Genomic DNA, 25,458 nt, shown 5'->3' with positions numbered 1-25,458 from the left:
GTCGTCTATAACTCATCAAAGCATTAGGAAAACAATATTTTATTGCCAAGTTGGGCATTCATCTTGTTTTGTAAGATTTTTAAATCGAATTTGATGAGGTGAAAATCATTTGTGTCAAATCCCCGCTGCGTTTTCAAATAAATATTAGTTTCCCAATAATTGAGACAAACCCACATCATGATGTGTTGAAATAAACATGAGAACTTTGTATTTTATGCGTTTTTTTAATTCACCATATTGTTGCCATCACAGAGTCCGAAATAGAGTCAATAAAATGTTGTTAGGTTTTATTCATTTTGATTAAAATGAGTCGAGACTTTAAAATTGCTTCGCCAGCACTCGATCGAATTTTACGTTTGTGCGTGATTGCCGTCAATTTCACCTTCTCTAGTTTTTCCTCTCGGAGTGTATTTGAAAAAGCTGACCGTTTCTGTTTTTCTTTTTCAACGGCAGCTAATCTGTTAAAAGTGGTTCGCACACAATGCGGAGATGATAAGCTGGCTTGTCGGACAAGAAGCTGGGCCTTTGGTTTAGTCATGACACTTGCCGCCATTTTTTATACGAGAGAAGGATGATCGGTTCAACAGTTGGCGGAAAAAAAGGATATTTTGTCAGTGAAGCATTTAATTTTTTCCGAGTAATGAAAATATTATTTTTGAACTTATGCAAAAAGTTGCTTTTCAATAATTGCTATTAATAATATTCCTTTTCAGAATAAAATTTATTTAATTATCTTGTTTTTCAGTCTTAATTTATTCTTAAACTATAAAAATAGGTTTGGATCCTTAGCTGTTTCAAGATATGTATATGCCGGACCGTTCTTCAACAGGTTCTACCCTTGCTACCCATTCATCGTCCCCTCTCTACATGCAACTAAATATTTCTGAAGCAACATCAAAGTCTTCAATTTCCAAGTATGCCAATGAAGATCTAGAAGGCCAAGAAAAATCTCCGAAGTAAGTGACCCTAAGAAATGAATGGATGCAGTTTATTATGAAATGGGCAGTGGTTTAAGTCAATTTTTTCGACAATTATCCAGTTTTTTTGGCAGTTGCTTGATTAGTCTTATTCGCTTAACGAGATTTTATATTTTTAAATCCAAAATGATTTTAAGCTTTTTATATAAGCTTTTCTGCAACAGTTTCATCTTTACAAAACTCAAGATTTTTCTGAAATGATTTGTGAAAACAAGAGACTTTTTAGAAAATACATTTCTTTAATGTCTGTAAAACCTATCGTATTTGATTTTGTAATCTGAGAAAAATTGTCTGAAGATATAACATTAAGTAAAAAAACATCATGCATAAGACATCTTTACGTAAATGAACCAAATAATCATTATTCTGTACTTTTTCGTTTTGAATTCAAATTTGTATATCGAACAGTGCAGCTAATTGTTTTATACTTCGAAATAGCATTGATGTATTAGAGGTTAACTTTGTTAACAAAGTTGACGGAGTAGATAACCTGTCAGTTTCTTATCACCTTCATTACTACGAGAGGTTTCTTTACGCAACGTAAACAAACTTTAAGTGTTTGATTGCAAATAAGTTATTTTTAGTTTTCCTGTGATTGTTTGTAATTTTCAATGGATATGGAACTTTGTTTCAAATGTAGACGCACACTCGGAACATTCACATGGGCAATTAATGCCATGAAGTGGTGGTGCATGACAATTTTTTTAGATGTTTACTTTTCCAGTAAACTGCATTCAGTCTACTTATATTTAAAATAAACAAAGTAAAAAAGCAAGCAGTGGAGACGACTCGGTTGAATTGCACCCAGGGCTTTTTTAAATGCAAGTTTGTTGGAAAAAGTGAACAGCCAAAAACTGTCATGCTACAGTGCTACACCACTCTTGCCACGATGGGGCAATATGGAGATTTAAAGCTAGATCTGCTCATAAATTTGTTCTGGATTAGTGTAAGTGTCGACATCTTTTTCTTGTGACCTGTACTTTACCTTTTGAAAGTGGATTATCAAACATGAGTTAACAGCGGCCCAAACTCTGGGGAAGACAAACTTGCAATACGTAAACAAAGCGTTGATTTATTTTTAAATGCAAAATTCCAAGATTAAAGAAAACAAAAATGTTTACTTTTAATTTGCGTCGTGTGATGTAGAAACTGCACAAATTTTCTTGTATTTTCATTTCTGTCACTTTCGTCTTGACGAATTAGCGACTGTGTTCGGTCGCCGCTGGTGTTTGCAAAAGCCGAGTGTCACCAATGCTGAGTAATTAATGTACAAAAAGCTGCTCCTATGGAGTTGTCCGTTGATCAAAGCTTCAAACAAATTAACGTATTCAACTGACCGCCGTGGTGTATTCTCTAGCCACCGTTAGATATACGCTCCATATATTTACGGTTAAAAGTCCACATCTACGATATACGCTCCATATAGTTAAAAGTCCACATCTCGGTCAAAATGGAAGTTTAAGAACTTATTTAAATTGGAGATCTTTCACGTGTGAATAATCTCAGATTAATATATTTATCGCATTCTTATTATCCATATTATCCAACCGATTCAGGTATGCGAAACCAAACCTCTCTATACATTGATATTCTTGAGTGGTATTTCTTCTATATAGCAAAATATGTTTTTTTCGTGAACTGCTTGATATGCACGTCACCCCCGAGAAATGATAAAAGTAAACGTTTCAGCAAAAATAATTACTGTACAACAGAAAGAGTTTTTCAACAAGTTGTTAGTCTGCGTGTTCTTTTTGAGACGTTAAATTCACAACGTTCGCATGTTTAACATAATCCTGAAATTACGATTGTCTTTTTAAAACTTTTTATTCACTTGCAAAAGACTTTCTTTTCTAGATTTAGAACAAGGCTGATATTTAGACTACGTTGCAAGGATCTTGAAAAGTGATTCGTGTTTTAGTAGCACAAATTTGGAAAATGTAAATGTTTATTTGAAATGATGCTTTTCAAAAATCAAAATAAAGAGTGATGATTTTATCTTAAAGCTGTTTCCAATTATTTTTAGATACTCAGAGAGCCGAGATGTGGCATCCCACTTTTACTACAAAAATCAAGATATTTCTGCATCTCAGGATGAAAGTTTAAACGGATTTCATGAGCAATCTGTTCCTCATTCCTCTCCAGAGTCCTTTGCATCCCCAATGTCAGATAAAGTCTTGACAGTAGGAGGAAGCGAAGGACATGTTCTCTATGGACGCAGAAGCACTGTGTCTCCTGATTCAGGAAGTGATGTGTCTACTCAAGTTCCCAGCAACTTGTGTGGTCTTGTCAGAAATGATATTGGTCTGGACTTGACCAACGAGTCGTCTGCAAGTCCTTTATCATGTGACAACCAGCGCACTTGTTCCTACGACTCAAATGAAGAGAATATTAGAGGACAAAGTTTGGAAAAGATAATTCCTGCACAAGGAAACAGCTCACCAATTTTAAGCTCATTTCTAGACTTTGCACCAAAGAACATTGATGCTTATCCACCTTTATCCTTCATGCCTTCCGGGAACTCAAGATCACATGGAACAATTCCAATGCTTCCCTCCGTCGGAAATAATCTTGATTTTACCTCAAGAACAGACTATTCAACAAAGCCTGGTCTGTACCCACCTATCAATGAAAATGGAATGTACCACGCACCATCCCAAACGTTTGGGTCGTTAAAGAACAATACCGGTTACCAGATTGCCAACAATGTAGGTTCTTTTTACTCTGGTGGCCAACCGCACAACTACAACCTCTTTGCCGGGTCCACGTCTTACAATGCTCAGCACTCGTGCGACTACAACGCAGCCGTCACTGGTCTGGGACAGCATGCAATGACCGGATCGACAAATTTGTCCGGAAACGGACACCACGAGTACGTCGGATCGTCGGATCTTTGGAACGGAGTTGGTTCCGCTATCGGATACGATGGAAGCGGAGTTAGTATGGCGGCCGCAGCTGCAGCAGCGATGAACTACGCTGGAGCATCAATGAACTATCCATCTTACGTGGCGGGGATGACTGCGTCACAATACGGTAAGCAACACTGTAGCGTACAACCTATTGCTACTAACTAAAGAGTTATCAACAAAATGCAATAAAGGGTGAAATTTCAAACAGCTTATCTCAACAACACACATGAGCCTGATTATTGAATTAAATTTCAACCTTTTAAATGTGGCAAAGATTCCCAAAGGCTGTAAAATGCTGTTCAAATTAGAGGCTAAAGAGTCTGTTCAAAACGTCAAAAGATATCAAAAAGGCAGCAACCAAGAAGACGTTAGCAGAGGCATATTTACCTCACTATCGGCGTTTTTCAATCTCTTCCATAAACATTTCAGTTTAGCAAAGATTTTGTTGGACGCCTACACCGATCAAAAGTGCGATGTAGTGGTGCGGATTTGTGCCATATGAAGTATAAAACCACATCCACGCGCTGAGATCATTAAAATCCAAGATAAGCTCGCAAACAACATCGGCCAGCAAAGATAACGTTTGAGCTGCTTCAATAAAACTTTTATGCTGAAAAAATGAAGTCCAACTCGTTATCACCTATCAATCAAAATTTTTATTGTTTTCTGTTGGGCCAGCAAAGTCAAACAAGTTGTTGGTTTCTAGAGTTGTTTTAGAATAAACATCCTCACTCCAATCCTGTTTATTGGAACTTTTTTTCACTTACCATGACACAGCTTTGAATGAACCTAAGATTAGGTCAACCTTGGTCCAGCAGCTCATCTGTAGTCAAATCAAATACGGTAGTTCCATGACCTTGTTTGCCTGAAGGGTTCCTCAGTGCTTGTAAGCCTCCACATGACGACAATGTCACGACCACGAGACTGTTCGTGCGAAACTGGCCTAACTTTTCTAAAACATCCAATCAAAACATAGCCTACTTAGGCTACGTGTAAATATTCTCAGTGTTTGTTTTGTCTGTTATCACATACGGGAAGTTATTTAATAATGAACAATAGCCTACTAATTTGAAGGTGCTTTTTGTTTAACAAAAAATGAGGTTTTGCATTATCTTGTCCAATCTAAACAGGAAAGATAAAGTGTGAAAAATAATTAATCTGAAGAACCAAGATTTTAGATTATAAGATTTGTTGCCCCATGATCATGTTTTACGTAAGCAAGGCTCAAAGAACTGCCTTAATGATGATTAAATAAACTTTATCTCAGAATATTTTAAACATGCAAAAAAGCCGGTCGTCTTTAAAAGTAATTCGTGCTTTAGTAGCACAAATTTGAAAAAATGTAAATGTTTATTTGAAATGAAACATTTACAGAGGTTGATCTGCAGAGAAACATCTGCAAAGATTGATTCAAAGACGTTGGATCAATGTAAAAATGACCGATTTTGTTGTCTGGGACTGCATGTCTTTTTATTTATTATTTACTGGAATATTGACAACTTAATGTAATCAACTAATAATAATAACGCAAAGAAAAGTTATGGTTGCTTTAAAACTTTGTAGAAGTTCGAAACATTGACATTTCTTGGGGATCTTACAACAGAAAATGTTGTTTCATGCAGAAACAATCTTGAATTTTACGTGGTCTGCAAATTACATCAACTCAATTGACTTCGACATGTTCAGGAGTATATGGCAATATTTCTCCATTGTTTCAAAGACTTATGCTTTAAAAGCGCAATAAAACTCGGATATTCTCAATAAATCACGGGAAAAAGCTGTAAAAGTTGTTAAAAATATTCTTATTTGTTTATGCTAGCTAAGCGAAAATAAAATAAATATTTTTGTAATCATAAATTCGACGTTAAAACTAAGAAAAAGTAGCGTATTAGATGGATTATTTTTCGTTAGTTGGTGTTTTTTCAAACATTTTCTTATATCCCGTTTCTCTTTTCTGTAATCAAATCCAAAATTTGATTCACTAAATAAGCAGTGCTTGTGGGATTTTCTTGATTGCCGAATAAATCCATGACATTTTGTGAACATCTGGACTTTTTGCCGAAGTTGCAGACGCGGTTGTTATTCTTCCAAATTCAAGTTCCTGTTCTATGTTCGTAAATCAACGTGAAGAAAGAATTTTGACACGTTCTTACATCTCGGACAAACGATTAAAGCCATGTACGTTCAATCATACCCCTCCCCCTTTTCGTTGTGGTCGGGCCGCTTTCAACAAAGTTGTTTTCCAGTCATACAGCCGCTTTGTACGTGCCTGTTCCCGACCTTGGCCTTTTTTTTTCAATGTAGGCTATACGTTTAAGTAACGTTTTGTAATGTTGTTGCAATCAAATTCCTATCAATAATGAGATAGCTGAAAACGTGGTTGATGTGAGGTGATAAGTGGCCCGCGCGGGTTTGCAAATGCAGATGAAATGGATCGCTTGTAAGCAGCAAGTGCAGCTGCCAATGTGTTGGGAGTTTTAAAGGAAAGCGAAATCTTTTTGATGAGCAACTTTTGATTGGTTCTTTGTTTGAATCTTACAATCTCAAGTAATTCCTCACCACGCGAGAATGGATCCTGTCACCGTTTGTGATTCAACGATTCAGTTTTAAATGATTCGTCAATTTTGAACAAGCGGAATTTCTGCACTGATAAAATCAACTTGATCCAGTTCGATTGACACATCTCCCCACACAATTCATAGATTGTTTGATTTATAAATCATTGCTGACGTATTACATTTTTGGGTTTAAAAATACTATATCGCTTGATTTAGCTTGTACCTCGAAACTTTAGCTAATACTTAATTGATTCTACTTCATGCAAGCAATATAAATGGATGAAATACGTGATATATTGTACAATACATGAATAAGTATAGCAAGAGATATGTGTATAGATACAGAAAGACAGCCAGCAGGTCACGTTTTCAAAGCAAGTATTATATTGTTGAAACAACATGTATGCCAAGTTATTAAACTTAGCTTGCGTTGAGGGTGCCCCATATTTTCCCTGTCATTTACCACCTGCAAAAAGAGGACCAATCAAAATCCATGATATCAAGGCGTGGTTCACGCCGGGACTTGTTGACATGAAAGCGCCGCTGCCAGTACCTCTGCAAAATAACCTTTTTAAATTTTTGTCGAACATGCTTTCATATGCTTGTCAAACAAACCAGTACAGAGTATTACTTATGGCTTATGTTTGCTGCTCGTAGCATTAGCAAGACGATACTAGTACGACACAACATGAAATGCTAAGCAAACTAAGAAATACTTTTCCAGATGAACCACCGGGCAGCGATTGACCTCAATTATGAAAGTAGAGTTTCTTGGTTGCTTGCTTTCATCGTATTTTTTCCGTCTGTCTGTTTGAGACGTAAAAATAAAATGCTAGCTGCATCATACGATTTATGGTACCCAGATAGCAAAATCCGTCATTTTTACATTGATGTAAAAATGATAGAATTTGCCTAAAATGGCAAAGCACTTTTCTTTTTCTTTTCTTGAAGCATGCAGTTGATTAATTTTTTTTGCGAGACTTTTTGATTTGTTATGTTGTTGGCATTGTCGTTATTTGAGTAACGTTGTTCTACTTATATGCTTTGTTGCCAGTCATCTGCTCGTGGCATCATCAACGCAAATTTTTGTACAATACGCAGCTTCAGAGTTTATACGTTTTTATTGCATAACTGATAGATCGTGTTGTAACAAGATGACTGAAGTGGCTACTCTGTCAGTCTTTTTTGATAGCAAAAAATTGACAGTTAGATAGAAGGATAAACCCCAGCGTTGCCAGTAATAGTTGCTAACGAGTTAGAAAATGAAATAGTATTAAGCAGCCCTGTTCTAGACAAATTTCAAACACTAATTTGCTATTAGCTTTGCCAAGTTCAAAGTCTCAATTAATTTGTTGCGCATAAAAACGTAAACATGAAATTTAACTTTACTTTTCTTCTTATTACGCTTGCGTACATCGCGTTTGGACTCGTTAAGGTTTTGTCAAAATTACGCTGTTTTTCACACAGACTAGGAGGAGTATGTTCAGACGGTGGAAAAGTGTTCCCAGAAACTAGGTCCCAAATTAATGTGCCACCGCAAAAACACTTTCCCACGGAGCTTTGCAAATAATTAGATCTTATTTTAAATATTTGTACGTCGAATAAGCGTTAGAATACGTTCATTTTGGAGCGAAATAGGTTGTTCTACTGAGCCAGGGCGGAAGTAAGGTTGTTTTTGCAGAATTTAGCGACAATTTTCCTAAGAGAAAATACACGATTTTAATTTGTAGCTTATCAGGGTTAGATACCGACCAACCATAGTCTCAACGAAAGGAAGGTTTTGGGTTGTTTTTATTAAATTGGGTTTATTCATCGTGGTTTTTTGTATATATCAGAATAAGTCTAACAACCTTATGTCATATGAGTTACACCCACATCCATCTTGTTTGAAGAATACTTTGACAAAGTTAAATGTCGTTTCAAAGCTTACCAGGGTCACTTACACAGTAACATCTCTGCAGGGGAAATAAAAAATAATTATTGCTGTGAACAAAACTTTTGCAGTATTTCAACATTTCTGAAAGTCAAATTTAGTAAAAAGTATTTTAAACAAGACCACATTAACATTAAAATTGTATTTTTTTCTTACGCAGTGCAACAAATCTCTTACAATTGTATTTTGTAATTATTTGAGAAATCAAATTAACATACATGATGAAACAGTGAGTTGTATATTCACTAACATACAGTAGAAGTACACATTCTATTTGAATAAGAACCTTCTAATGATCTCAATAAGGATGAAGCAGCCTGGAAAGGTTTTTAGTGAATGGTGACTTTATTTGATACAATAGAAGTAGTGAATAGAATATCAATACTCAACGTACGTCATTATGTAGCAAGCGACGGCCGCGAGTGCTCCAACTGCGGAACGCTGTCCACATCGGCTTGGCGGAGGGATAACAACGGGCTTTTCTATTGCAACACTTGTGCTTTATGGCGGAGTGGATCGCAGATTAGACCGGTTTCCAAGAGTAAAGGAAAATTGGTAAGTGTTTGCATTTTTTCATAGAAATTGATGAGCTAATGCAGTTTTTGATAAGTAGTTGGCTTCATCTAATCGAAAAATAAAGAGCTCAAAATGTAGATCCTAAACTCATGTTTAGCAAACGTTTTGAAAACTATATTATTTGCATCTTCAATGCTATGTTACAATGAATTGCTTCATTGCGCGAGTAAAGTGAAGATAAGCGACACAGTAGCCTACGTCATAGGCCTGGCCTATAATATTCTAATTACTGTTTAGAAAATTTAGATAAAGAACATGCAAAAACGAATGGTTTCTTAGGTTTTTAATTCAAAACGTTTAAGTTTTGTTAATCGAAATGAATAACAATGCTTGAGCCAAACTTATAATAAAAGTAATCCAAAAACATTTTGGTTTTGTATTTAGAAATTCTTGCTGCTAAAGTGGACATCAACTTGGCAGTGCAAAATAAATATTATTATCTTGCGTATTACTATGTAGGCTACGTAAAAAATAAAATAATATAAATTATCAAATCATATAATTTTAACACTTTGTTTTGTGATGGTTGCTTTCGGTAAATGTATACTTTCCATACTTTAGAATCTTAACAGAACTTAAAAGAGTCTGATTGCAAATGACCAAATGTAAAGTTGTTTTCTAATAGGCCTCGTATGATCGGCAGGTATGCTCGAATTGCAGCACCACGGTGACAACATTGTGGAGACGAAGCCCAGATGGGAACCCAGTATGTAACGCATGTGGACTTTACCAAAAACTGCACAACGTAAGTATAAAGCTTGATAAAGCTCTTTCTCATGTCCACGCAATTTGCTTTTCAACGTTTTGTTGCCATGTAAAACTTGAGAGGTTAATTCAAGATTCCTTGTCGAACGTCCGACCCACCGTAGCCTTCAGAACAAAATCAATCCACTATTATCAGCCAACAAACTAACTCACATTGTAATCTTGTATTGTTTTTTGTTTTTTTTTCACATGTGCTGATGATGCAAAATAAAAGAACTTTTTCTTCATCATCACAATTAATTTTGGAGCATCCGGGCAACACTAAACTATAACATGAATCATTTAGATGCCCTGTCCCCGCTAGAGCTTGTAAACCATGGTTTAACGCAGTTTTATTAATTGTTATTTTTCTCACGTTTTTGAGCTTGGATAAAATCTATATCTGTATGTGTAAGCGTGAAAAAGCGTTCTCTTGTTTAGTTTAAGCTGATGGGTTTGTGACAGCATTACAGAAACTGAAAACATATGTTGTTGAAAATTATTTATACATCATTAGCTCACTATGTTTAGGGCAATAGATTACACCAATTAAACGTTTAGTTGTGCCTCTGCTGTGTACTAGACGAGAGTTTGTGGTAAACAAACAAGGAAAGGAAACTTTGCCAAAGTGCGTGTTGAAAAATTACGCAAATGAAAATTATCTAGTTCAAGGTACTTGGTTGGGATTTTTTTGATAAATAAATTGTTCTTCGCACACAGGTACCTCGTCCTAGAACGATGAAAAAGGACAGTATTCAAACAAGAAAGCGAAAGCCGAAAGGGCAAGGAAAAGGTCAAAAAAGTCGCTCCACAAAGCCAGACGAAGCTACTTCTCAAAACAAAAAAACTTTAGCTTGCACTACGTCTGTGAGTAGTTCCACTGCCTTTGGCGGATATACTGCTAGTGTCGGTGCAATCGGGAGCAGTGCGCTGCCAAGCTCCTTGCTCTCAGCATCCAAGCTTGATTTACGTCGGACGTCGATCAAAAGTGAAAGTACGAAATTGGCAGGTGATCAATTAGGGGAGTGCACTGTCTCCCCCGCAGTTACAACAGAGCGTGGCGTGTACGTCAGTTCCTCTCCGGACTCTGGGATCGGTAATGCTAAAGCGATGGGAGGACTTCGTGGCGACGATGACCGACGATTAACCGACGGCGTTCGTTCTTCACCCGACTCAGAAGGATACAGCCCCATATCTCGGTACACAAACGAGTCTTCTACCTGTCCAGGTTTGCTTTGTAAAGCGCGAAGCCCTGGTCCTGTGGCGCAAAGCAGTTTGATTGCTACCGCTTATGCTTCAAGCTACACACCAGACAATAAAATCGCTGTCAATGGACAAAACGCGAATATTTCTAGCTCCAGAGAAAACGTCTTGTTAGAAAGAGAATCGTTTCTCGAAAATCAAAACTATATCGCCAGCCAACTTTCTCAAGATGGCAACGAATCCATTACTTACAACGGCATAAATGCCCTTTACAGCGGCAACAATGGTGGGAGCACAATCCGTCCAAATCAAAGCCGCCATTTTTCTCAATACCATCCCTACACCAGTGGTAGGTTCTCCAGTCATCGTTCATCGTTCGCAAAGCCCGAACCGACCGTGATTTAATTTATTTCGCAAGAGAATAATTGAGTGTCGGTTGAAACATAATTTAAAAGATTTTCTTAATTTTGCAAGTTAAATTGCTGACTATGAAACAATCATGCTCATTAATAGAGGCTTGTTATCTGATTGCACGCAAATGTGCATTCATCTAACGTGCAAATATGTGAGCTATAATACTTTATAAAAGTTATTATCTGCACTATGCGAATTTAATGAGACAACAGTTGAATATTTTTAGATATCTTCATTTCGTTTGATGCTAAATTTTTTTTTGCATGACATTGAATCAATTTATCAAGTTTCAAATACTGCTGAGCACAAAGGTCTTCAAAAATTGAAACAATCTGCTGCTTTTGTTTGTTGTTTTCGTTGCACATGTTTCCCAGAACCCAGACAGCAAAATCCGTCAATCAACGCCTGCAGACGTTGAATCAATGTAAAAATGACGGATTTTGCTTTCTGAAAAAAAGCTAAAACTGCCCTTCAGTATAAAAGTGTCAGTTCTTCTATGCTTATTGACCATCCTTAATTTTAGCGTTTGGCCATGAAATTTTGTGTTGAAAACATGATCGAAAGTTTGGGCTGATCACAGTTTTCGGTGATATGCCGCGGGTAGAGCTCGCTGTACAATAAATATTTGTAAACGTGGTCCACGCAAGGTAAATTGACTCTTGTTAAGTTATTATTATTTATTCTGCGTTTATTGTACATGGATTTCTGCAATCTCATTTTATTAATTTACATGTTGGTGTAAGGCCAGATCTTCAACGAGAGAAGAAGTTTTAATTCTTCATCTTATTGCTGGAAACCACGCTTTTGACCAAAAAAATCGATATCCTGTGTATGCTTTGGTCATTATGCGCAATGCCTACGTCACTGGACTAATAGACAAGAAAATGAAGCGACAAATGACGTCACTGGCTTAAGTGGTGACATCGCAAAAGCGAATTTTATTGTTTATCTCAGCAGCGCACGGCCGTACAGCGGTGCACTCTATTTATGTGCATATCCTGCAGACCTGCATGCTCTGTCTTCCAGATTGGTTGTGTTTAAGCAATTGGTCATGCTCTGCAGCTTTTCGCTAATAAAACCCATAGTTTTTATAATGATTATCATCTGCAAACGTTGAATCAATGTAAAAAGGACGGATTTCGCTAGCGGATTGTCCATCTATGCGATGACGCTTTCAGCCATTTTACTTGAACCAAAATAATCTAAAAAGCAAAATGAGTGAAAAGAATACTGTCAGAATGTTTTTATTATTATTTTGTTGCCTGTGATTTGTTTTGTCTGTTTATTTCGTCCATATTTTGTCAAAGTGTTTTTTATAATATGCCTATGTCTAACTTGATAGCAACATTTGCATGCCACCAATATTGCGACAGCAACAAAACTTGCTTAAAAGTAAAAAAAGTTTCACAATTGTTCACAATCTGATTTAAATCAAATTGAAAGTTACTCAGGAGATTTTTCTCCATTGCATACATGTAGAGACTGAAGACAAAGATACAATCTAAGGCAAGATGACACAGCCTCCCCCCAAACACAATGTTAGTATCCTGCAGCATGGCCACCTCAAGATACGGCCTGATTTGTCACATTTTGCAGAAATTTCCAGGTTTTTCTAACTTTGGGCGAACGTTTAAATAAATTTTTCTAAAAATTAGATTTTTACGCTTTCTTTATTCTATTCCTCAGATGACACAATAGGTTTTAACATCCTCAGATGTTAAAAAACAAAGAACATTTGATTCCGAAGATTTTAGTCAGACTGTTAATTTTTCAATAACAGTCTGATTTTGCGTTTTTCAACTTACTTTTTCTCATTTTCTACTGCTTCCCCAAGGCAACAAAAAAGTTTTATGTCATTAGGAAACCGCAAAAAGTAAAAACATCTCAAAAAATGTCAGTCAAGCACTAGCAGTGGCTGTAAACAAAATCTGCAAAATGTGACAAATCAGGCCGCATCTGCCTGCAGCAAGCATGGATCAGATATTGAACATTGTGTTCATTATTTTTCGATTTCTTTTTGATAATAGTTTTCGTTCAACTAATGTCAGAAAGACGTTGCTAAGGATAATAATCAGCATTAGTTTGCATAGTAAGCTATCGCACTGTCAATCTAAGTTTATCAACAATGCCAATTTATTTGCCGTGCAAGTAAAAAAAGCCATTTTTTTTTATAAATGTTCTGTTTAAATAAGTCTTGATGAAGCTTGTTAGCATTTTGAAGTTATTCTCTGCATTATCTGCATTTTCAAAACTATTTTACAATTTGTTCCGTCGTTGTGTTTTTGTGTTTGTAAACTGTTGTTTATAGGGAATTTTGTCACGAGATATCGTACTTCGAAATGTAGGCTACTTTTTATTGTGGACTTTGTTCTTGCCTTGTACATAATTTGTATCCGCACCGGTTGTTGTTCTTGAAATAAAATTATTGCGTCTTTAAACAATTCTCGAGAATTTTAACATGCTTGAAGGTTTAGATCTGGATTTAACCATAGAGTGGACCACATTTTGATCCCTATGTTCAGGAAACCAGCATTTAAGTTCTGCTTGCTGAGAGGCTTGTTCCCTTTGTCAGCTATTGTTTATTTCACCCAGTGCTATTCTTCACTTGGCCTTATTATAAACCCAGTGCAGCACATTTCACTACAATTGGCAGATTAGCAAATTTCCTAAAAGTTTTTCCTGTCGTACCCATAATTACGCCGATGATTAACGATTTAAATTAAAAAAACATAAAACCATTACATTAAGTGAACATACATAATTAATCTTTAGGTTTGCTATTAAGTATCTTTTCAAAGCCGCATGCTCTTGTGAGGTGTCGAACCAGCGCCCTGTCAAGCGGAGAACCAGAGCTTACACTGCCCGGCTGTGCAGCCAATAAAGGTTATTGAAAATACATTTTTTTGGAAAATTGTATCCTTAATTGGTGTAAGTTTTTCTTGGCAAAGCAAGAATGATCGAACCTGACTGTACTTGCAATTGCAAGATAAACTTTGGTTCAGTGGGGCAAGTAAGAAGATATTTATATGATTTTCTTCAAAGTAATGAAAACTTCCTAAACTCTACACTTTGATTTCAGTAGTAAAATAGAAAATGACAATTACAATTTTGTAAATGTCATGCGGACAAGTTTAAGTTAATGCTGGGATTATGTAGATCATAGCAACCGCCGTCGGAAGTGAATAAAGAAAGAGGCGCATACACGGAACTAGAGCGAGAAACTTTTGAAGTTGGATTCTAGCTCTCTGTTGACAAAACTCTTGATCACCCATCCGAACTCCATAATTAAGTGGTCTGCCGTTCATTAAAGCTTTTTGGTCTACGTTAGCTCAAGCTCCCAGACTGAAGTGGGTGCACAAACGCATGCGGCTCTGGCAACAAGCACTTGAAGCTGCTACATTTGCTTTGTGTTGTTTGTTCTGCGCAGCACCAACAAAAAAATTCTATGCTTGTAAATCATTGTTAGGTTGATTTTCACCCAATGAAAGTTGAGAGCTGGAATTGCAATTTGCAGTTTCTGATGTTTCGTTGTTTAGCAGGTAGAGTTAAACTGAAGGTGCAAACCTTTTCAGAAATTTGGCATGAATATTGGATTAGCCAAACATTGCCATATCTAAAACGGTAACGTGAACACACACACGTTTTTAAAATTTTATTTGTTGCTGCTGAAATATGTAAAGTAGATTGAAAAACAGACTCGATTACTAAAAGGTCGACAAGCTATTGAACCAATTTAACAAAATGCATTGTCTTTATACCTGGAATGCACTTACTCGTTAAAGTCAAACTTGGCTAAATGTTCAATTTGGTATTCAAATATTTTCTGTAGCGGCTTTTTTAACGAATTTCTTATAAACTTAGGCTAATCCAAACCATGACCAAAATTTTTCGTTAAAACAAGATTTCACTTTGTTTCAAAATATTTTGCTTTTGATTCTGATATATGTTGCATGGAATTGTTTAAGAGCAATAAATTAACAACCACAACGGTTTCGAACAATTTTTTTTGGTCGAAACGAAATTGTGTCCCTGAAACATACTGACTGCGCGGAAACAAGTTTCTAACAGCAATGTTACAAACTCACGAGTGTTTCTTGTGATTTTCTCAGCGATGTGTCTGTCATGCCTAGACCACCCGGGGTGCAGGGTCTTTGATACACAACCAAAATAGAAAACTGGAGCAAAAGTGATTCACGGTCATAATTAGTCAGTGTGAAAGAACAAACGCCAAAGTTAGCCACACGTTGTAAAGATTACCATTGGAGTGAAGCCAAAACGATCAATTTTTAAACATTGAAAGTCCACTTTTAAGTTAAAACACAATCGATTAATCTCTTGGAGAATGACAACAGTGACGTAAACATATTCACTGCAAGGTCAGATCAAGCAAGTCTCCTTGGAGGGGGATGGTTTTAACAAAACACAATGATGTGTATGTGTCTACATTGATCCGACCTTGCAAATACATCGTAAATAAAGTTAATTTTCTGTGTTTTGGGGGTGGTCGTCTCAATTTTTCCCTCTTTTGGATCCGCCACTGATTTATTTCCCCCTTACAGAGAAAATCACAACTTTTTACAATAATTTAAACCACTTCCAACATTAAAGTAACGTAAACAAGATATTTGTTACATCTACAACAACAAAACTAGCCCTTTGATAATTGAAATTTTTAACACCTATAGATGAGAACCCACGTTATAAAAGTAGGTTTGAGGTCTATTTCCCTTCAAGTGTTTGCCGTAGCCTTCATCATACTTCACAGTGTCCTTGGTTCAACCAAACACAATTCACTTACAGGAAATTTTCAATCATCTTCATGCTTTCAAGCCAACAAAATCAGTTCCTTTTGTTACAAAAATTCAACGTCTGCAAACAATTTTTTCTGGATAAGTTTCTTCAAGTCAAAATCTGGATAGTTTCGAGAGAAATGAAGCATCCCAGACAAAAACATCAATCCTTTTTACATTGACACAACGAAGACGTTGAATCGACGTATAAAATGACGGATTTTGCTGTCTGGATTGTTGTATTTCGAACAATGGTATTTCACTTGCTTAGGAAAATTGGCAAACATCATTCAATCTAAAGTTGCTGCACATTCTTAACTTACTCTTCAGGATTTGTTGTTCATTTGAGGTTTGATCGACGTTAGAAAATCTAAGAAAAAATTAGACCTTTGCCCACAAGGTTTCACCAAAAGTTTGGTAATTCACTTCAGGTATGTTGGGATTTATTTTCCCACCCACAAATCAGTTTTTATTAATCAAATTACTGATTCAACGTTTTCAGGCGTTGCAAGTGTGTAAAAAAAAACAGTTTTAATTGGAACAAAATCACGATTTCACATTTTCAAGAATTTTGAAAAAATTTTGATTGCAAACTTTACGAAATTAAAAAAGATATACCGCTATAACTCTGGAAAATTTTCACTTTGACCTACCGAGTGGTCCGCAATATTGTTCTATTTGAATAATAACTAAGTCCAGAAGTAGATCTGCACCAACGTAATGTGGTAGCAGTGATAAATTCAGTTGGAAGATAAGAGAGACCACCTACCTCAACCAACGCCATTGCTTTAACTTTGAGGGTTTCGTCGGTAAAATCAAGGAAGTTTTTCAGCAACGGGACTTTACCCCCAGTTCTCTTATAATTTTGCTATATTTATTCAAACTAAACTCTGTTCTCTAAACACGAAATCAAAAAAATAATCACAGTGAGAATCTTCGATGCTTGGTGTCAAGCACGGTACATGTCACTTTCTTACTCTGCAAAAGTGCATGTTTTCGCCAAAAAAAATCTTTGAAAGTGATGAAGACATTGCCCGGAATGTGAAGCAACTTACACTTTTCTAGCTTTTGTTCCACTACACCAACAAATGTAAATGTTCTGCCCACCTCTTTGTATGATAGAGTAGTTTAAATACTTGTGTGCAGATGCTTTTAAAATTGGTTTTGGGCTTTGGGGGTTTGCGCAATTTTGTTTTGAAACAAAAAACAAGAGTGTGAGTACAGAAAAAAAATGGAGAACTTTCTGGAAGATTGTTTTGTCATTTTAGGCACAATAACAGAACTTTCTTGCAAAAAGCCATTTCGAATGTTGATTTTACCATCTATACGCCAAAGTGTTAACGAATGTCGTGTTTTACCAAATGATCAACAAATTTATGGATCACTCTACAAAATGAATACAAATCTATAATCCATTGTTTTTAAATCATTTCCAACACTAAATCAACGTAAAACGCATGGGTTTTGCTCGCTGAGATAAGCACAGTTCAAAGAAGTCACAAAAAACCACACTATTTCATTGCTTGAAGGAATTAACATTGCTTTCAAAATAACGTATGCTTTTGGTTTCAGTGATGATACGATAAGTGTGAAGTTTTTACGTAAAATGGGTACCTAAAATATGATGCCTGCTGTGTTTAACGCATATAAACTGAGACTTTGAAAAAATAACACATCGTTTCAAAACAGCTCGAGTTTCAACGTGTCAAATTGCTAAGCAGGTAAGTGGTTATTTTTGCATGGGCTTCATTCAATAATGCGCTGAATTGGGAATTAAGTGTAAAACACCGTGGTATTTTTACGTCTTGAAAATATCACATGGCAAATTAATGTAATTAATATAGGCTACTTTAGAACTGTCTGCGTTCTGGGATTTCTGAAAAATGGCGTCTCAACGATGCTATGTTAAGGTTGGTTTTTCCTACCTCTGAGGCAGCCGCAGGTCGCGTTATTATATCCAGGCGCGCAACCAATAGATTGTGTGTTCATCGGGCGTTGTAGGGCCCACAACTCGATCCTGGGGTCCTTATACAGGACATTGGTAGATAATGTGGTATGCAGTCTGAAAATCTGAACAATATGCACAAGATGGTGAGTCGGCGAGGCCCCATTGAAACATGTTGTTATTGAAACGGGCCACTCCAACGATTGAGATTTACCCATTGTTTCCAAATGTCTGTAGACGTTGAATCATAGGCGTAGAGGAATGTTAGTTTTTAAGGATGCGAAAAAATTCTTGCCCAAATGTAATGAAATGCGCCCAACTATTTTTTTGCGACAAAGCATAGACCACCTGATTAAAAATTCTACACTACTCCCAATAGTCAGGTATGATTTTGACTATTTGAGCAAAAAATCAAAAATAAGTTCAATCTTAATGAAGTTTTTGAAACATGCTGAAAGTTTTGCCCAAACTTTAAACAATTTTACCCAAATGTTTAACAAATTGAAAAGTTTGGAGGTGAGGGTACACTCTTGCACTCTTGGCTCCTACGCCTATGCGTACGTTGAATCAATGTAAAAACGGTAGATATGCTGTCTGGAAAGGCGTTTGTGAAAACAAATCCCCGAATGGCAATGTTGGAAAGATGTTGTCCTTTTAAAAAAGAAAAGATAAATAGTAATGTTTCCTTCACTCACTGTAGTCGTAGGTGCAAAAGCAAGCGTAATAATAAGATAAAAGAAATCTTGAAAATCATGATTCATAGTTTTAATGAAAATGAATCTGTAAACAGTTTTCCAAATGAATAAATGTTTTCAACAATGAAAACAACAAATCTTCATCCCTTCTCAGAGTGAATTTATTTTATTGTCACAGTGTTGGGCAGTCGACGGAAGAAATTTATGTGCATGAAAATGATTTTCTTGAATGCTCACAGTTGCAAACTAATTTTTGTGTGTAAGCAATAAGAGAATTATCTAATACCCAGGCCAGTAAATCAGTCCTTTTTACATTGATTAAATGTTTACACCGGTTAAATCAATAATAAAACTGACTGTTTTCTTGATAGGTAGGCTACTAGTATATGATTGTGTTCTGATGTAAAAGTTTGTATGTGGGGAGATTGACAACTGTATTTTAAGTCTTGTTTTATGATGACTCTCAGGCATTTTTATGTTGTAGTTCTAGTAAAAAAACAAAAGTAGTCTACTTGGAGTTTCATTGCTTCCTACCCTCGACGAGAGAAAGGTACTTGATGGTGATGATGACTACCCTCCCTACTACATAATTATTTAATTTTAAAAAGTGTAACTTTAAAATACAAAGTGTTTACCAGTGGGGACTTCTTTTTTCAATTGTAACTGTCTTTATTGACAATATATTGTTACCATATATGGATTCGGGTGGTAAAGTTTACCAACAGGTTTGTGACTGAGAAACATTTTTGTGATTTGGAACAGGTGGAAGGACTCATTGTGAGACTATTGCCTTCCCAGTTATCAAATTAGTCTTTTTTACATTGGTTTGACGTTTGCAGACGTTGAATCAAAGTATAAAAATTAAAAATCTGACATGCCAGCTGGATTAATGACAAGCTCATACGTAAATAGTTAAATAAAAAGTAACGCTTTAGTTTGTACAAAACAAGATTGACAAACTGTAACAGTTCCACTCCAATGTCATGGGGTGGGCTTTTAAGCAAGATGGACGCAACCATTACTCCACATCTGCTTCTGTTTCACCAGCTTTGACACTTTTGAGCCACAAACTGGGTGGTATAAAATAAATTATGTTAATACGTACACACAGCAGACCCCAATTATAAGAAAACTCTTTGACAAATATCCCACTAACTCTCAACTTCTCAATGACTGATGGGAGTTCGTGAAAGTCTAAACAAATCATTTGATCCGACCAACAAATCGATGCTGTTTACGTTGATTTAATATGTGCAGATGCTGAATCAGTGTAAAATGGACTAATTTTCTGACTGGGCAGTATTCTTTTGAAGGAGAATTAGTTGATTGACTATTTTGTGTTTTGTTCTTTTCTATTTACTTAAAGTAAAATGAAAATAGAATTGTTAGGAAGAATTGGAAGGATAAGTTCCAACTTTTCCGGTTAAGCATCAAAAAAAAAAAAATTAATTGTGTCAAACTATGGTGATTCAAAGCACAATTTCAAATCTTTCAAATTAAACGAAATAAAAAACTTCACTAAGAAACTTGGTTTAATACAAAGCCGATAAAAAGAAATATCGACATGAAAAAATTTCATTCCGGACTTTTTTAGTTCATGTTCGCTGCTAACATTCAGCAATAAAAGATTTTTATTGATCGATTAGTTCGTCAATGTTCTGTTTTTAATGGTTGAAAGGAAATGCCTCTGTGTAGTCACGTAAATGTTTCTTAAATGGCCTTTGACACGTCACTGAATGTATAGGTCTGCCCAACGTCACCCGCAACTGATAACGAAGCGTCAATTTCGCCTAAGTGTGTCGCGAAATTGAGCCCCCAATCAGTGACGTCATAATGATTTTGCGTTAAAGTGTTTTCTAAAACTCCAACCGTAGCCTCTACGGCAGCAGTGGCTAATGCTTTTTGCAATCCTACTCGTGCTAAAAATATATGGCTTGGTGATTGATGCCATCAAAGATCGAAATCTTGCTGCTTCTAATTACCCAACGACTACCATGCCAAGCCATAAAACGAAGATCTGCTAGAAATAGAAATATATGATGAATGTTAACTAGCCGGGTGATTTCACTATTGGCTCTGGTACTGGTAGGTCTGAGATCGATTCCAGGTCGGATAAGGCGCTTGCTTTCCAATCATGCAATCCTGGTTCGACTCCCCGCTCACTTTAAACCAAAGAGTAGGCCAAATAATTTAGGTGGATGTAGATGCTAACAAAAAGACGGCCGAGAGAAAATATCTGGGTACCCTACTGTTGTTGCCAATATCTAACCCTCACCTCCAATGTTTATACCCAAGCATGGGAATCACCCTTACCTTTTATAAGGAAATATTAATGAAGCATTTCACCAAAGTATCTGTAGACCCATGTCATATCTACAATATTAATTTGTATACGCATTGCATGCTCCAACACGGGTTCATGCCAGGGAAATATTTACCTCTTTCGCTCTTTAGGATAAATTTTTTCAACCAAGAAGGTAAATTTACCAAGCCAGAAAGGGCAAAGACACAACGCAAATGAAAAGCCTACTTCGAAAATAATTAGTGAGGATTAATGTAGGCTACGTGCAAATATTCGGTGAAAAGTGAACAAGAAGAGAAGTTGAGAACCTTTGAGTCAATTACATTCATTTAGGGAGGGTAGTGTAGAAGTGAGAGATTGCTCTTCGTCAGAGTAAGTTCAAGTCCGCCCCGATAGCTCAGTTGGTTAGCGCGTGACTTGTAGAACGAAAAAGCTTCAAGATGAAGCAGCGCTGGTTCGACTCTCGGGGTGTGCGCTTGAGCGACGCACGTTAAGAACAGCTGTCCATTTAGCGGCATCTAGTGGACGGAATAATTTCCGGTAACAACTACACTTCAACAATCGGAAACTTCACTCAGTCCAGTAGTTGACCGGGCCTGAGTCATTGATCGAAAACCTCTACAAGTAGGCATATGTCAGGATTGAGCTCTCAAAGAAGCTTTCCCAGTCCGAAGATGAAAACCTAATCAATCTATTAATAGGCTACTAAAGTCAAAAATACTCTTTTCTTACAAAAACAAGTGTGCGACCAATGCATCCTTCAAACTGTTACATATGGCGTGGAAATTTGGAACCTTAGATAAAAGTTAACTCTTAAACTGAGATCAATGCAAAGAACACATGAACTAATTGTGGTGGGTACTGGGTTAAACATGTCCGCCCGTCAGCTCAGTGGTTACACACCCGGCTCAAGATCACGCTGCGCAAGTTCGACTCTCGGGATGTGCGCTTGAGCAACTCATTTCAGGACTGCTCTCCATTCAGCGGCACCTAGTGAATGGATTAATTCCCCGGCAACAACACTTCAACAATCGGAAAACTTCACTCTGCTCATCTAGGTAACCGGCCATGCGTCAAGAGCCTCTACAAGTATGCGAAACCCGGAAGTGCGAAACTACTAGGAATAACCTATCAAGGATTTGTCAGTCCGAGGATAAAGATTCAAAACCAACCAACCAACATGGCGAGACAAAAAAGCTGCTGAATGGATTCGAACTCAAGCAAATTTATGGGATATTATGATAACCATCAAAAAACTAAAATGGTCATAGGCAGGTTACATAGCAAGACGTCAGGACAACAGATGGACTAACAAATACGTAAATAACTTGAACACTCTGAGAAAACTAACGCAAACGAGGAAAGCCAAAAATGAAATAGAGAGACCAGATTGACAAAGAATATGAAACAAAACACTGGTAGCCTACATAAAAACACACGATCGACTTGATTGGCAAGAAAAGAGGAAGGACTTCGCTCAACAATGGGTTTTCACAGGTTGAAATTGATGATGATGAATGATGCTTGGAAGTAGCCTATGCATTTAATATTGTCCACCATGTTAGCTCAGTGGCTGAGTGCTCGACTCAAGATCAAGCGGCGCTGGTTCGATTCTCGGGGTGTGAGCGCGAACAACTCATTTCAAGGACTGCTCTCTGTTAGCGACACTTAGTGGATGTAATAATTCACAAACCAGAACCCTCCAACAACTATTGGAAACTTCACTTTGCCAATCTTGGCCCTACGTCCAGGAGCGCCGGAACGATTTTTGACTGGGGGGGGCAAGATTACGAAAAAAGGGCACTTTTGTTTACTAAAAGGCCAATTTTTTTTCAAGTTTTAAGATAAGACATAGCGATAATGCTAATCTATCAGCTCACTATGTATTGAGTAATGATAGCCTACAAGTGTCCGGTATACAAAGAAGGGCATCATGCTATTTTATAATGATGTAACCTACTGTCAAGCCTTAAAGCAGCCTGCGGCCATGGCCGCTAAGTAGTGCTTGAATGAACCGCCGGTGCTACCTCCTCAATCGGCCAAGTTTGGCCGCCGGTCTCTCCTAGCCAATTATTTAATTTTGCAATACAATGATCGTGGATTAACTGTCGAAAACATGCAGTATCAAAGAGTGACGCAAAGTTAGGTCAGCGCGTCATAATCGCCACTGTTGCATTGTGTGGGGAATATTTGTTATTGATGGAATATCCATCTGTGATTGCCAGCGCTCTAAGTCTTGTTTGTAATTCCCAACGTTTATTTTAACAAAGTCTTAATCCGAATTGCTAATTTACATCGGCTGGCAATATTGTCGTTTTTATGTCGATTCGATGTTGTCGGACATTGAACCGTTGTTAAAAAGGAGAACAAAGTTAGTTGACATCAATGGGGAAAACATTTTTTGATCATATTTTGCAAAAATTATGCTTCTTTTAGTGATGTCTTTTAGTAATGTACATCATTGAAATAGCTAAAACCTCAATTGCTAAGGCAACAGGATCAGATGTCAGTAGATGTAACAGAAAAAATATTTCGCACTTGCTAGTGCATCGTCAGTTCTGATAAAGGGCAGTTAAAGCCTACAAGTAATGTTATAATCATTGAAATACTTATTTTATTACCTTGCCGTCATCGTCAACACATGTCGAACGTTGTTTTTCGTTGCTAAAAAGAATTCTAGGGGAGTAGCGAACTTTTATAAAATCAGCCACATTGGAGACACTCGTGCGAGTGTCGTTTGAATAGTAGCCTACTGGATTACAATCCCGATAAAGCAGTTATTGCGTGGTGCAGCGATTCTATTGTAGGACGTCACCCAGGCCCAGACTTCAACAACGCTAAGTGATCATTTTAGCATTGTTGCAAGTTTAATTCTATTTACTTGTGCTATCGTTATTTTTATTTTGTATTTTGACCTCCAAGCACGCAGATTTGGCCGCCGCGAAGGAGCTCCCGGTAAGCCACGATGGCTGCCGAAAAAAAAACGAGTTTTAAGGCCTGTACTGTGTTGCAAAATTTTGTGCCGTAGATATTATTTTGAGGCAAAAATGAAAGATTATAATTAGGCTAGAAGCGAATAGCAGAAATTGTTATATTGTAAAATGTGCGGTAGCTTACATGACTTTAAAAGGGCACCATTGCCCCCCCCTGCCCCTCCATCTGCAGAAAATTTGAGGGCAGGAAGGGCATTCATCTAAATTTTCTAGTTTTATTCATACCTGGTTTAAACTTTGAAAATGATTGCGCTTTTCTGCTCTATTAGGTGGATTGTGAGCGTCACCAAACACTCTCAGAAAGCAAAACCAGCTGTTGTGAAACAAAAGTTTCCAAGGATTGAAGTATAATTTCACTGAAACTACAAGTAATGAAATCCTTTTTGCAATAATTTAGAATCAAAAGTGATGTGTTGTTTTTTTGTGTGCAGATATCTAACTTTTGGCAGTTTTTAAGTTATGCGTAACCTTTCTCTCTCTCTTTTGTTAAGTTTCATAGTTAAATATTTAAAATATTTTATTGGAAACTCTAGTGTAGCTTCATCTTGTTTATGACTGCCTGGCAACGTAACTGTAAAATCACACTTCAACTAGTTTTGGCTTGTTGCTGGGTTTAGCTGACCAATAACTTTTTTAAATTTACTTTTAGAAAGGTTAGAAGACGTGCCTTGTGAACTTTACTTTGATTATCATAAAAATATGATATGATGAAGACTTCAGCAGAAAAGAATATACGGTATTAGAAGTTAAAAACTAAAATTTCTGTTAGCAGAATAGTGTAAACGTTGGCTAACCAATTTTATTTTTAAGATGATGCATCCAAGCAGGGCTGTGATGACCATCAGTAAGACTTAGGCATCAGTGGCGTATATTCAGGGTGTTCAAGGTGTGCACTGCACACCCCAAGAAATCCAGAAAAAAAGAAAATTTCCATTGGTTGTCGATGTTCTTTACTTTTATGATATTCTAACATCTTGCTGCATGCTGATTGCTTTCTTTTCAATTGCAAAACTCTTCCCCTTCTAATTTTAATACTCCAACGTTTGAGGTCATTGCCTTTAATTTTTTTCGGTCATTACCTTTAAGCTGGGTGTGCACTGACAGCTTTGCGACTGCTATTTAAAATAAACAATTAAGAAAAATGACGTCACAAGGCAGCGAAAACAGCAATGGTTTTAGGTCAGCCAGGCTGTGCACTCGCTGATCTGCACACCTTGGCGCGTCATTGGTGAATCCCAGGCAATAGCAAGTTTTAGCTTGTTGGATTAGAGTTTGAGGTGATCAGCGTTGGAAACAACTTTTGCTAGAACTGAAGCAAAAGCAAGCTTTCTACGACGATGTAATTCAAAAATTTATTGCACAAACAAGAAGAATCGAATTATGCTATAGATGAATTTTCCTTCTGTAGTCGAGGTGTTAAAC

The 25,458-nt window shown here is 36.8% G+C and overlaps 1 protein-coding gene across 1 annotated transcript; it reads left to right on the top strand.

Moving 5' to 3' along the window:
• The first annotated feature begins 3,136 nt into the window (after positions 1 to 3,136).
• On the top strand, positions 3,137 to 11,302 carry LOC145769192 (uncharacterized). Its single transcript, XM_082580781.1, has 4 exons — positions 3,137 to 4,007; positions 8,781 to 8,929; positions 9,576 to 9,695; positions 10,415 to 11,302. Exons 1-4 carry the CDS (start codon positions 3,137 to 3,139, stop codon positions 11,300 to 11,302), a joined length of 2,028 nt encoding a protein of 675 aa, XP_082436907.1.
• Positions 11,303 to 25,458: the final 14,156 nt, after the last annotated feature.

This window comes from Aplidium turbinatum, chromosome 4 (assembly GCF_918807975.1).
Source record: "Aplidium turbinatum chromosome 4, kaAplTurb1.1, whole genome shotgun sequence".
Taxonomy (NCBI): domain Eukaryota; kingdom Metazoa; phylum Chordata; class Ascidiacea; order Aplousobranchia; family Polyclinidae; genus Aplidium; species Aplidium turbinatum.
This window is presented reverse-complemented; position numbering and strand designations above follow the sequence as displayed.

Coding starts and splice junctions, on each gene's coding strand:
- LOC145769192 (XM_082580781.1), top strand. CDS start 3,137: ATGTCAGATAAAGTCTTGACAGTAGGAGGAAGCGAAGGACATGTTCTC. Junction 8,930..9,575: donor CCAAGAGTAAAGGAAAATTG/GTAAGTGTTTGC, acceptor GTTTTCTAATAG/GCCTCGTATGATCGGCAGGT. Junction 9,696..10,414: donor TTTACCAAAAACTGCACAAC/GTAAGTATAAAG, acceptor CTTCGCACACAG/GTACCTCGTCCTAGAACGAT.